This window comes from Hippoglossus hippoglossus, chromosome 11 (assembly GCF_009819705.1).
Source record: "Hippoglossus hippoglossus isolate fHipHip1 chromosome 11, fHipHip1.pri, whole genome shotgun sequence".
Lineage (NCBI taxonomy): Eukaryota > Metazoa > Chordata > Actinopteri > Pleuronectiformes > Pleuronectidae > Hippoglossus > Hippoglossus hippoglossus.
The window spans coordinates 21831623-21844984 of record NC_047161.1 but is presented as its reverse complement, the minus strand read 5'-3'; the positions used below and the strand labels follow the sequence as shown (position 1 = coordinate 21844984).

General features: G+C 39.9%; 1 protein-coding gene across 5 annotated transcripts in view; it reads left to right on the top strand.

Moving 5' to 3' along the window:
• si:dkey-240h12.4 (death-associated protein kinase 2) overlaps positions 1-13362 on the top strand; it is a 51983-nt gene that overhangs the window by 25616 nt on the left and 13005 nt on the right. For all 5 annotated transcript variants that reach the window (XM_034601209.1, XM_034601206.1, XM_034601208.1 and 2 more), the window contains 6 exons: positions 58-279; positions 905-1043; positions 1175-1304; positions 9004-9052; positions 9428-9454; positions 12400-12552. In XM_034601209.1, the coding sequence (XP_034457100.1) occupies positions 140-279; positions 905-1043; positions 1175-1304; positions 9004-9052; positions 9428-9454; positions 12400-12552 (638 nt within the window). In that variant the 5' untranslated portion in view covers positions 58-139. The remainder of the gene's footprint in view (positions 1-57; positions 280-904; positions 1044-1174; positions 1305-9003; positions 9053-9427; positions 9455-12399; positions 12553-13362) is intronic.

Below are 13362 nucleotides of genomic sequence, written 5' to 3'. Positions count from 1 at the left end.
TATTTTTTTATGTCTCAAGTGTAGTGTTCACTGTGAATTATGTCCTTTTCCCTCCAGTGGGCACTTTGGTCAGGTTCGACAAGTTCGTGAGCAGGCCACTGGGACTTGTTGGGCAGGCAAGTTCCTGAAGATAAGAAAGATGGCCGGCAGCCGTCTGGGCGTGGACAGAAGCAGTGTGGAGCATGAGGTGGAGATCCTCCAGGCTCTTCACCATCCAAACATTGTGATCCTCAAAGATGTTTTTGAGAGCCGGGCAGAAGTGGTGCTCATTCTGGAGCTGTGAGTTGATGTGTTTTTAATTAAGACCTGATGATCTAGCCGAACATAAGAGTCTCATTGTTCATAATATATAAACATAATCATGCATCTCAAACAGGCATGCTCTGGAACAGCAGCTGGATACACCTGAGCCAAGTGGTGCACTTACATATATCTTAACACACATTCATCAATTCCACTGGTCATTCATGTGCAGAGTCTATGTCCTTACACTGCCACCAGTACGTTCTTCAATGCACAAGGTGATTTGGTTTTATGTGCAAAATGATATATAGTATGTAAACTAACTGAGGACGATGAAGGACAGGATGTGCTCTTATTACCTCTAAATTAAAAAGTGCATATTCATAATTGATCATATCCATAGGTTCCAAACAGACGCATGTCAACATGTTATCTTTCATTCATCTGATATAGATGCCTAGATTGGTTTGGGTTGAGAAATAATATAATAAATATTGTATTGTCACTGGGCCTAGTAAATTTTGGTTGGGGAATATGCCTTTTGCTTGAATGCTAATTAAGGTGACAGCTTCCAAAGATGTGATTTGTTTTGTCCTTCACTGTCAGTTATAATAACATTGGACTTTCCGAATGAACAGCTGAGATTTGTTTGAAATTTCAGGGTTAGTGGAGGGGAGTTGTTTGACTTCATTGCTGAGAAGGAGAACCTGTTGGAGAGTGAGGCAATTGAGTTCATGAAGCAGATCTTGGAGGGATTGGGATTCATGCACAGCAAGCAAATTGCCCACTTTGACCTCAAGGTAAATTGACCTACACGGCTTTTTGGCTTTACATGGCTCGTTTTGCTGTTGATGTTTAGAAACTTTGGAATTGAGTTTTTTTTTACATTACATTATTCCTACACCATAATAAAATGTTTCTCTCCATTTAGCCAGAAAACATCATGCTGTCAAACAAAGTATCACCAAACCCTAACATCAAACTAATTGACTTTGGCTTGGCTCACCGTTTTCAACAAGGCAAGGACTACAGCAGCACAAGTGGCACCCCACAGTACATCGGTGAGGATGAAGTCTTTCATTTGACACTGTTCTGTCGGTTTTAAGTTACCTGTGTTAAGTAAGGCAGGTACGGTATATGTGACACTCAAAATAGCTTTTTTAATACAACCAAATAAAAGAGCAATAAATGATATTTTGATCCTCAGCATGGAGTAGCAAAGAAATCATCAATTTTGTCTAATCAAATGTAATTTTACATGTGTAGCCGTTGTGGATGTTTTTCACACTTTCTGAGAGTGACTGTAGGATTTAAATTTGCAACAAATGTGCAAAGGTTCCGAGAGGAGGAACATTTTAAGACTACCAATCTCATTAGTCACCTTAGAGTTCGTCATGACGACGACAATGTATGGCGAGAATACCAGGCGCTTGCAGCCAGCGTTAGTGAGGAAGAAAAAAAAGGCCAAAGCCGATTGCAGAGTGTCAGTGCAGCATTGCCGCGAGGGGATACGTAATCGGAGCTGCGCTCGCCCCCGGCTTCAACGCGGTGCGGCAGGCAGGAGCAGGGCCCCGACTGGGCCAGACAAATGCTCCATCATCCCCGTCTTCCTCTCTGCCTTCCTCTGGAGAGCCTTCAGCCACCGTCTGCTCTCCGCTGCCTGCTCCCAGTATGCAGCTGCAAAGTACTCCGCCAACCATACCAGCGCCATCTCCGCTTGCCAGTACATGTCTCTGGCTGCATGGAGCCCCATATTGGGCGCCACTGTGGCGATAGACCATGCCACCGGGGTCTCCCACACACAGCCAGAGACGGTACTGGTGCTTTTCAGCATCATTATTAAATTAACCAGGTAAAAACATAAACTTAAAAACTCTTAAACTTAAAGCTGCTGGCGACTAGCTTTTTCAGCTCAGTATTTTATCTGAATTACTATTTTATTACAGTGAAATGTCTTATTTGATATGTCAAAATATTTAATTTAAACTCTTTTGAAAGATACATTTTCCTCCTCCACCTTAAGTTGTTTGAAGCTTTCTGTTGTACTTTGTAAAAAAACTAAACGAACACTCAGAACTTAGTCAGAACTGTTTTTGTTGTGTTAACAATGGAATATGAATTCATCAATATTTGCTTTCTATATTTTGCAATTTTACCCTCAGGTGTGTATAAACTAAAGGCTATGAACTTCTTTTAAAGAAGATTATTATCAGTATCGGCCATGTGAAGTGTGTTATTATCGGTTATTGGTATCGGCCGGAAAAATCCATATCGTTCAACCCCTTTTTAAAACATTCATGAGAAAAGACAGTATCTAACATAAATTACAATTGCCCCCCCTGAGAAATTTGGCAGGAGCCGCCACTGCAGATACCTGAAAAATATACTTAAGTACAGTAACAAAGTATTTGTACTTCGTTACTTCCCACCTCTGGTCTCTTTACATCTCAGTGCTTCATTTGACACCATAGATCTCAAGATCCTGTTACACAGAATGGGTGAATGGCAAACTGTACTGTAAAGTTCTTTGAGTGGTCATCAAGAATAGAAAAGCGCTATATAATCATCTAGTCATGAAGTGAACATTTGGGGGGGGGGGGGGGGGGGGACAAAAACTCACAACTGATTTTTTTAACACACAAGATGAATGTTTATGTATTTTGCTATTTAAAACGATGTTTAATACTATATTGTAAGTCTAATGTGTGCTTGGTGATATAAACATGTTTATGTGTATTTTATATAACTTTTTTATATTTTTAAAAATACAATAACATAAGTATATCCATTTAGATAAAACATACATAAATATGTAAAATATTGAGAAACAAATTAGGGCTGTCAAAGTTAACACTATAATAATGAGTTAACGCAAATTCCTTGTAACGCCACAAATTTTTTAAAGGGGCGATTAACGTGCACTTTCTGTGATTATGACCCTCAGCCCGCCCCGTAGTTTGTGAAATCAGGAAGCGATGGAGCAGTAAAGTTGTGGATGATAAGCAGAAACAAGCCTCAAATGGATAAAGAAAAGGGTCTTTTGAATGGCAAGTTCAGCTTCAAAGCCAAGCCAGATGGTTCTCTCGACAAGACCAAAGTTATGTGCATTTACTGTCGAGGTGAAATGAGTTACCACTGGAGTACGTCGAGTATTAGATACCACTTGCTGGCCAAGCATACAGCTGATGCAGAGAGCCCTACTCCCCCTCGCCAAAGGCAGACCATGCTGGATAGTTTGCAACGGAGACACATGGACAACTCCACAAGCAACAAACTTTCAACAGCAATAGCTAAATGGGTGACTACAGCTTGCAGGCAGATTAACATTGTCAATATTCCCATCTTTTGTTTCTTGTTTGGCTTGAGTTTGCCATGTTAGGCTTTCAGCATATTTTTTGAGCATGCAGTACCTTTGAGGGTATTCTGGAGAATATTCTGGACAGTATTTGTCTTTGTTTTGGATTGTTGCAAAAATAATTAACATAAAGCAAGCATATCTATCCACTCCCATGTTGATAAGATTGTTAAAGACTTGAAGATAAAAAATGTGCGATTAAACGCAAGTTAACTATGGACAATCATGCGATTAATCACAATTAAAGATTTTAATCAATTGACAGCCCTAATACAAATACATGTAGGCAAGTTTGTATATTCAAATTAGACTGGTATGATGTCCTTATTTGGTTATAATCATCCCCATTGGTTCCTTGTCTCACTCACCTCCATGTCACCTGCTCTCCCTGCAGCAACCAAGTTATCTCCCTCTTCCTCTCTCTCTTTACTCTGAACGCACAACAGTGAATATGAATGAAATATAATAATAATAATAATAATAATAAACTTTATTTATAAAGCACTTATCAAAACTTCTTTACATAAAATAGAGAAAAAATTATAATAAAGTCAGCGAATAAAAACACTATAAAACATGTCTGAAATGTAAAATGCAGTGGGATTAAAACACCTAGAAAATTAAATACAATATCAAAGTTTTAAATTATGGAAAGGCCTTTCGATAAAAGTGCGTTTTAAGAAGTGTTTTAAAACAAGACACTAATTTAGCAAGCCTGAGCTTCTCAGGCAGGTCGTTCCAGAGTCGAGGAGCCCTGACCGCTAACGCAGGGTCACCCCTTGTCCTCATCCTTGACTCAGGAACAACCAGCAGGTTCCTGTCTGAGGACCTCAGGCTGCACACGGGCTCGGGAGGGGTTAATAATTCTAAGATGTAGTTAGGGGCCAGGCCACTAAGTGCCTTAAAAGTAATCAATAATATCTTAAAATCAATCCTAAAACAGACAGGTAACCAGTGTAGGGAAGCTAAAATAGGAGTGATATGCTCTCTTCTCCTGGATTTGAAGCCTATTGAGTGTTTTTTGCTAAAGACATGTTAAAACACCATTACAATAATCAAGCCATGAAGAAATAAAAGCATGTATGATGACTTCAGTGTCTTTAAAACTCAAGATCGATCTGATCCTGGATATATTCCTGAGATGGTAAAAACATGTCTGAACAAGTTTGTTAACATGGCTCTCGAAGTGTAGGCTGGGATCAAATATGACACCAAGGTTTTTGGTGACAGACCTAACATTGTTGGATAGAGGACCCAGAGATGACTGAATTTGGGAATGTAGGTGATCTGGGCCAATAATGGGGATTCCAGTTTTGTCAGAGTTCAATTGAAGGAAATTATTTGACATCCAGTCTTTAATATCTGCTAGACAGTTAACTAAACGGGACAGGTTGTTTGGCTTCACTGGGAGATATAATTGTGTATCGTCTGTTATTAGCAAACTACTGACTACAAAAAATATTGAGATACAAATACATGTAGGCCAAGTCTGTACATTCGGATTAGACTGGTATGATGTCCTTATTTGGTTATAATCATCAACATGAACCTTTTCTCACTCACCCTCATGTCACCTACCCTAACAGCATCCTCATTCTCTCCTTCTGTCTCTCTCTTTGTACTCTGAACTCACTACAGTGGACATGAAAGAAATATTATCAGTAAAGAGGTGGTGTTTTCGGGAATTATGTTCGGGAATGAATCATTTAAAATTTCTAATCTGAAAAGCAATGATTATTAAAGTTACACCAAGAAGCATTGATACATCTTGTGCACTAGTAATCCGCTTACTGGTACTCATTTACACACTGTACTCAACTCACTTTTCTTGTTTTCAGAGGCCCAAAAATGTCTGAATATCTCTTCGACATCATGGCACTCACTTAAATCTTTGATAAAAATGTTGTGATTATTATACCTCAATGGTGACACCAATATATGGTATGCTTTTGGGCATTCAATAGATTTGGCTTTCAGAAAAATATTGTATATTCATATTATAAATATTAATATTAAATAATAACTTTAATTGATTAAAGCTACCTCGGGGCACCACCCTTCAAAGGAAGGGAAAAGATAGCCAATTTATTGATTAAGTCTCATAAAAGTACTAACTACAAATTTGGAACTAACAAACAAAATTACCACATATGTAGTTAGTAAAGTAAAGAGTTCTTGACAGTTTAGAGGTTGGCAAAATTCACACTTACTTAACATTAATGAAGACAACATTTGTGTTAAAGAAAAACATTTATTATGAAAGTTATAAAAGTATGAACACAAAAACTAACTAAAGGTGTACTTACTATATACAGATGTATATGCGTGTGTGTGTGTGTGAGGTTCAAAATGGCGGCTGGCCACTATGAAGACAAAAGACCCCCTGGAGTGGTGGAGGTCACATGTATGTTTTAAGTTTGGGGAGATGTGTGTGTGAGGTGTTGGTGCCAGGTTAGAGATAGTAGTTAGTTGCATGCAAAGTCGGCGAAGAGCATAACATAACTAACATTAGCTTTCAAATAACTTATTACCAAAATATCAAAGCAACACAAATCAAACTTATAAACATCACACAAAATAGAGTTTAACATTCCTTTGCTTAACTATGTTTAACTATTAAGCCCAGTTATGTTACCAGTCCATGAAAAGGGGGAAAGGTCCTTTTTGATGTGCTGTTTGAAGTCCAGTGAAGTGGTCTTGCTGGTTCCTGCGGTTGTGCATCTGCTGGTCAGACCTTGTCGTGGCCAATTGCTCATGCTGAAGTTCTTAGGCAGGCTCTCGCGTGGCTGCCTTTTGGAAGGTTTTAGCATTCTGCTCCAGGCAGGCCTGCTTGAAGGTGGAAGAGCTTGGTTAGTGGTTGAAAGTTGTGTCCAGGGGCAGGTTTAACATCTAGGTGTGAAGTTGCAGCACCCTGGGAGACTGAGTTCTCGAGGCTCTCCTTTGTCTTCAGAACTAAGGAAACATGTGGTTGCAGGCTTTGGCTACACATGTAGGCCCAACTATTGGTCACAAATACTAGATCCCAACAAAAACAACGTTAATATTTTAACTTATGCACATGACTTATGCACATGACTGTTAATATTTTAACTTATGCACATGACTTATGCAAACATGACTGTTTTTAAGCGTGATCTTTGGTAGATCTCGAGACACCGCGTATAGAAAGTAATTTAGTTTTTTGTCTTGTCACTGACCGGCATCCTGAACCGGAAACAGTTGTGCACACCATCTTCAAACTGGAAGTAGTAAAACGGCGTTCTACATAAATGACCGCCAACAGTTCTAAGGGGTCGATTGACGTCCGTAGCGATCGCGACGAGCATCAAAAATATGCTGAACCAGTTGTGTTTGGATGTCTGTGTATGCTCGAAAACTGAAAAGCAAAGCCACAAGCAACATGTATCTGCCGCTGTTTTTGTTGTTGTGCTTTAAGTAAGCACTTGCATTAGCTGGGAGAGCGGAGCCGTATACAGTGACGTCATGACGTGGCTCTTTGAAAGGCACTGGCCTGTGGAAAAGCAACTGCAGACCAGCACTAGCACCAGCCCGGAACTGGAACCTGGTCCGCGTTGGTGGAAAAGGGATATTGGACAAACCGCATGAAGAGCTGACAGAAACAGTATATGAGCTGCACTACACCATAATTCCTTAATCGTTCAAAGTTTCATAGTGACTATTTTGGACAGCGGTGCTTTTTTAATTGTAGTCATAGCATAACAGTTTTATTATTATTATCGTCATCGACCAGTTTACAATTCAGTTTATTGGGGGGGACAATTTGACAATATTTAAACATTGGGGGGGGACGTGACTATTATGACTACTGCCCTGATTTACATTCACCTTGAACAATACAGCACAGACAAGTCGTCGATTTGACATGTAACAGCAGCAGAACATCCCTGTGATATGAACCTGAAGAGAAAACATGTTGGTGACATTCTGCTTCTTCTTCGTTTTCTCTCTGGTTTACTGGTGAATCATAAACAACTTTAAGGTTCCTACGGACGTGATGTTGTGCTGCTGTGTCATCTGAAATTAGCTTTACACAGGTTTTCTTTGAGGGTTTAACGTAAAATGTTCACACTTTTACGACTATTGCTTTTTTATCTCAAAGAGGAGAGAGAGAGAGAGAGAGAGAGAGAGAGAGAGAGAGAGAGAGAGAGAGAGAGAGAGGCTGAATGTAGAGAGGGAGCGCACATAGTGAACACAAAGCAGTGAAACAAAAGCACAAACCATAATTTTCTGATTGTTCCATAGCAGTTACATTCTAAAGCACAAAAACAACCTGCTGGAAGATGTTTCATTGCTAAGTTTTATGTAAATACAGATTTGAAATCAACTCAGTGCAGTTTGTGTGATGTGAGTGAGAGACACACCTCCTGTTGTATAGAGGTCCATTCAGCAGGACAAGCCGTTTTAACTTTTCTTTATCAAGTTTGTTGATATTGTAAAGTTAATTCTGGATAGTCAATGTCATTTTGACTTTTACTGTGACTTGTAAGAATTTGTGTATTAGATAATTTATTCATTAATTCAGTTTTAAGCACTGAAAATTCCAATTTTCTTCAAATTGATTAAAACTACTCTTATCATTCATATGTGTGTGGTTTCTCGTTATCGATTTCTACAATTCAGTTGAATTATTATGTTCTTTAATTCCAGTTTTAGATATCTGCAATTTGATTCTAACTACTCCCAATTCAGGTTCATGATATCTACAACACCATTCTGACAAGTTCAAACTAAATTCAAGTCGGATCAAAGATATGTTGAACATGGTTTATGACTAGTCAGAATTAAAATGTAGATATCTGAATCTGAAATTAGTTGCAAATGACTGTAATACAGATAATGTGTATGTGGGCTTACGCAAGTGTGCAATCTGATATCGTCCTTATTATAGTTATAATTTTGGCCCGGGACAAACATGATCACTATAAGCGGTTTCCACTGTATTTGCATATTTATATGGTCTAGGTTTTCTATTTTTAAGAACTGAGTTATATATATAAGTGATTAACTTTCTTTGGGCGGCTGTGGATCAGGATGTAGAGCACGTCCTCGTCCACCAATCCATGGAAGGTTGTCGGTTTGATCCCTGGCTTCTTCAGTCTGCATGTTAAAGTTTCCTTGACACTGAACCCCAAACTGCCCCTGACGGCTGTGCCATATAAGGAAGAGCTGTGTTAATGGACGAAAGTGACTTGTAGTGTAAAGCACTTTGAGTAGTCATTAAGACTATATTAATCAAACCATTTGCCATTTTAATCAACTGCATTTTTTCATGTTGGATATGGAGCATATCCACATTACTAAAAAGAGGGTAATATAATATACCATGCTCACATTAGCCTTACAGACCACCACTCCTTCATTACACTCTCGTCTCTCTTTTTCAGCCCCTGAGGTGATAAACAATGAACCTCTCGGCATGGCAGCAGATATGTGGTGAGATTCCCTAGTGACTGTCTATTCACACAGTCTATTCTGCAGTGGACTGCACATTTACACATCTACAACAGTAACTGTTAAACTGTTATTCATGATAGCGCACACATAAACTTGAAATTTCGCAACTATCTCTTCACTGCTGCTTCTCTGTATAACGGAGGGTAAATTCTTCACTTAGTGGCATGTTGGAGCATGCTTTAAGCCCCACTCAGTGCACATCTTTAGCTATCAGGACACTTTTTGAAACAAAACAATTATTCAACATAGGCAGACAGTTAAATACTATATTAGTCTTACATCTGTCATACAATTGTGAAAAGCTTAATATCACACCACATGACTTAATTTATGCCTTGTTTCCTTCTCCTCCAGGAGCATCGGAGTTATTACCTACATACTGTAAGTTGTAAATATGTGTTATGTGATATGTAAATACTTGTAGGCATTAGATATGCTGTTGCACACATTTAATAAGCAAAGGGCTCACATAGGGTAAATCCAACCACAGCAGTGTATACTTACTAGTTTGAACTCTTTTTCCGTCATGTTTATCATGGCCCTCAGCTTTAACAAGCTTTAACAATAAGTTTGGGGAAATGTGTGTGTGAGGTGTTGGTGCCAGGTTAGAGAAAGTAGTTAGTTGCATGCAAAGAAAGACTGTGAAGAGCATAACATTTGCTTTCAAATAATTATTACCAAAATATCACAGCAAAACAAATCAAACTTATAAACATCACATGAATAGAATTGAACAGTCTTTGCTTAGCCTAGTGTAATTATTAAGCCCAGTTGTGTTACCCGTCCATGAAAGAGGGGAAAGGTCCTTTTTAATGTGCTGTTTGAAGTCCAGTGAAGTGGTCTTGCTGGTTTTGGCTCCTGTTGTTGTGGTTCTGCTGGCAAGACGTTGTAGAAGCAGCTCATGCTGAAGTTCTTAGGCAGGCTCTCGCGTCGCTGCCTTTTGGAAGGTTTTAGCAGTCTGCTCCAGGCAGGCCTGCTTGAAGGTTGGTAGAGCTTGGGTAGGGAGGAAGTTTCCCTGGCTGGGTGAGCTGGAGAGCTACACCTCTCCTCCAAGAGAAGTGAGTAGAAAGAGAGAGAAGAGAGAGGGAACTGGGCTTATATAGGCCTGGTGACCTCATGGGTCATGGGGCCCAAAGTGACCCATAGTGGTTGAAAGTTGGGTCCAGGGTCAGGTTAACACCTAGGTGTCAAGTTGATACACCCTGGGAGACTGAGTTCTGGAAGCTCTCCTTTGTCTCCAGAACAAAGGAAATGTTTTTTTACCAGAGCATGAGAAGAAGCACATGGACAGGAAAATAAAACTACCCAACCGTGAATTCAGCGTGGACAATGGACTTCTTTAATTGCCTGATTACAACCCAACTATACTGGTGCCTCAGTGGCTTTTTGTTAAGTTTATTTTGACAAAAAACTTCCTTTGGAACATAAAGTAAAAAACCCACTCTTGGAACAAAGAACTTGGAATAAGAATGTTATAAAAGGCAAGCGATCACCAACACGACAAACAATGGACCGGGACAGCCACCCAATATAAAGTACAATCAAGCCAAAGCGGGAGCACCCCGTACTAAACAGAAACACAGCACACGGAGCACACAGCCTGTATCTGACAGGGGTGTCATGTGTAATTAAATTTAAATATTTCAGCCCAGAGACTGCAGCAAAATGGTACGAAAGCAGATTGTCTATGCAGTTCTTGCTTAGTAACAGAAGATACTACGAAGGAGCGATGGTGATAAGTAAGAGCCGTTTTCACATATGACTGTCAGAGAATATGCGCACAATTGGGTCCAGACTTTCCCCAAAGTTAGTTTTTCACATTTAAACAACGCAGTAGGACATTCTCTGCTCAAACAGGTTCACAACAACAACAACAACAACAACAACAACACAGACTGAACCAGCGGCGGACTGAAACAATAATTCAGGCCGGGAACTTGACTCCATCCCAGACCACTGCAACCCTGTTCACTTAAACCACCAGACCACTAATCCTACCGGCTAAACCTATTTGTTGATGTAACGGGTACCAGACTAGTAATGAATTTGGCCTCTATGTTCATCTGGGACGAAATTTATCCAGATTACAAAATACCAAAAAAAATGTGACTGACCAACAAGTAATCTATCTGAATACTGAGTCTGCTAGCCTGCCATTCAAATTTACCCAATTCCTATTTTTATATGCTTAAGACAACAGACAATAACATTGATATTGTAGTTTAGGGTACACTAAGACCTAACATACAGCACAAATGAATTTCTGGTCATATTTTGGGACTTGAAATATATTGTATCTCCATCTCTAAATGATTGTGTTAGCTTGTCATATGCTAAGATTGTGCTTTTTTTCTTTTTTTAAACTTCAAACGTTTTTTTTTTTTGGATAAATTTTGGATCCTCATTAGCTTCCAGAAAGTGGAACTTATTTAATGATAGCTAGCTAGCCATACTGAGTATGTTGTGTGGGTCTGTTTTATTAAGTGTTTTTAAAAGAACCGGTGCTCCCTTACTGGCGAACATGTCCATAATTATACTGTATTTTGCTGCTTCTGCAGACAAGGCTTTTCTTTTTCTCATTCTCTCGCTCTCTCCTCCACCTTTCCTCTTCTGCTGCTGACTGCGGTCCATTTTGACTGACGTCACTTTCAGAATGCGGCTCGCACTGTGATCTCAGCTAGGTTCAGTGTGCGGGCGCGCAGGGCTTTCCACTATGCAGTGTGGCGGAGGTTCATGAGGCACCGAAGCGCTCTGACCACTGGGATTTAGCCTGAGTTAAGCGTTCATCACAGCGCCCTGCTGTGATGAATGCAGGGCTCTGCTCAGCAGTTGCGCGGCGCAAGTCAGTAGGCCAGAACAAGCGTCAGGCCACCGGAAAAATTACCCGGTGACCCGATGGCCATTCTGTGCCTGGACTGAGCCACGCTACTCACGCGGGCAGTTTGGATACTCAGCCAGTGTGACCGATATTCATCGCTGGTTGATGATGTTCAGTTGCGAAGTGATGTACCGGTGAAAGTGGCGACTGGCAAATTATTCAGGGCTAAAGAAAAAAACATCCCGGGGTACAGCCCCGGATGCCCAAGCCACGCGACGCCCATGGCTACCCACACAAATTACACACTGAGCTATCCCTTAAACCGCATAAACTGTTGGGAGAGATATGCTTTCACATCGCTATTGTCTAAAATGTTTTTTTATGCTTTAACAAGTCAAGCACTGCTTACCTTGCTGACTCTGATGTCACACTACTGCAAAAACTGCTTTGTATGTATGGATGGATTTAGATGTGGACATGATACATTCTCTGTGAACTCTATCCTCAGATTAAGCGGTTTGTCACCATTCCAAAGTGAGACTGATGAAGATACTCTGAAGAATATCATTGCCATGAAGTACGAGTTCTTTTCACAGTATTTCAGCACTACCAGCTCCATGGCCAAAGACTTTATCCAGAAACTCTTGATGAATAATCCAAAGTAAGTACTATTGTACAGTGTCCATGGTTATTTAACAGAACATGAATTAACTCATTTTAATCAAGACCTTGTTTGAGTAACCCCTGGTGCTTCTGGGGCTGTCACATGCAACTGATAATGACATGCTAAATGAAATAGGTCACCAGAATTATCTCTTGTGAACAATTTTTTTTCCGATTGTCCTACTGTTGTTTATCTTATCTATTGAACCATGTCGATTGATCGATTAATTTGTTAATTTGTGTGTCCTGCACAAAATGGACTAAAAGATAGAGAGCAACATCAACCAAAATGGTCACATGGCAACCATAAAGTTCCAAAAATCTGTTGGTATTCCTATTCCAAGTGTCAGTCCAATACATTGTTTTGCACGGGCATCATTGCTACAACCTGCCCATGATGATTGTGGCTGATTAAAAAGGTACAAAAAAGCCCCAGCATTTTCCTCCGGATAGCAGAAGGAAATTGGGTCCAGTCAGACAACACAGTGTTGTGGACACAGGTCTGATATGTGACCTGTAATATGATACTCACCTGGGACTATGGATGTAAATTAACATCCATAGTTGTCACCATGTGGCATAAATGGTCACATGGTCAGATCTCTTTGCATGAGCAGGCAGTCCATGTGAGACAAATGAGGTCAAACGTTCACAAATCCATAGGAAAGAGCTATAGAATGGAAAGGGACTCTAAAGAACAAAAGATTGATCTTGGGGTTTCATAATTCCATTGGATCATTTAATTGAAGATCAAAACGTAGACCTTATCATGCTGCAGTTACTGATGATTTTTTATTTCAACAAGCTG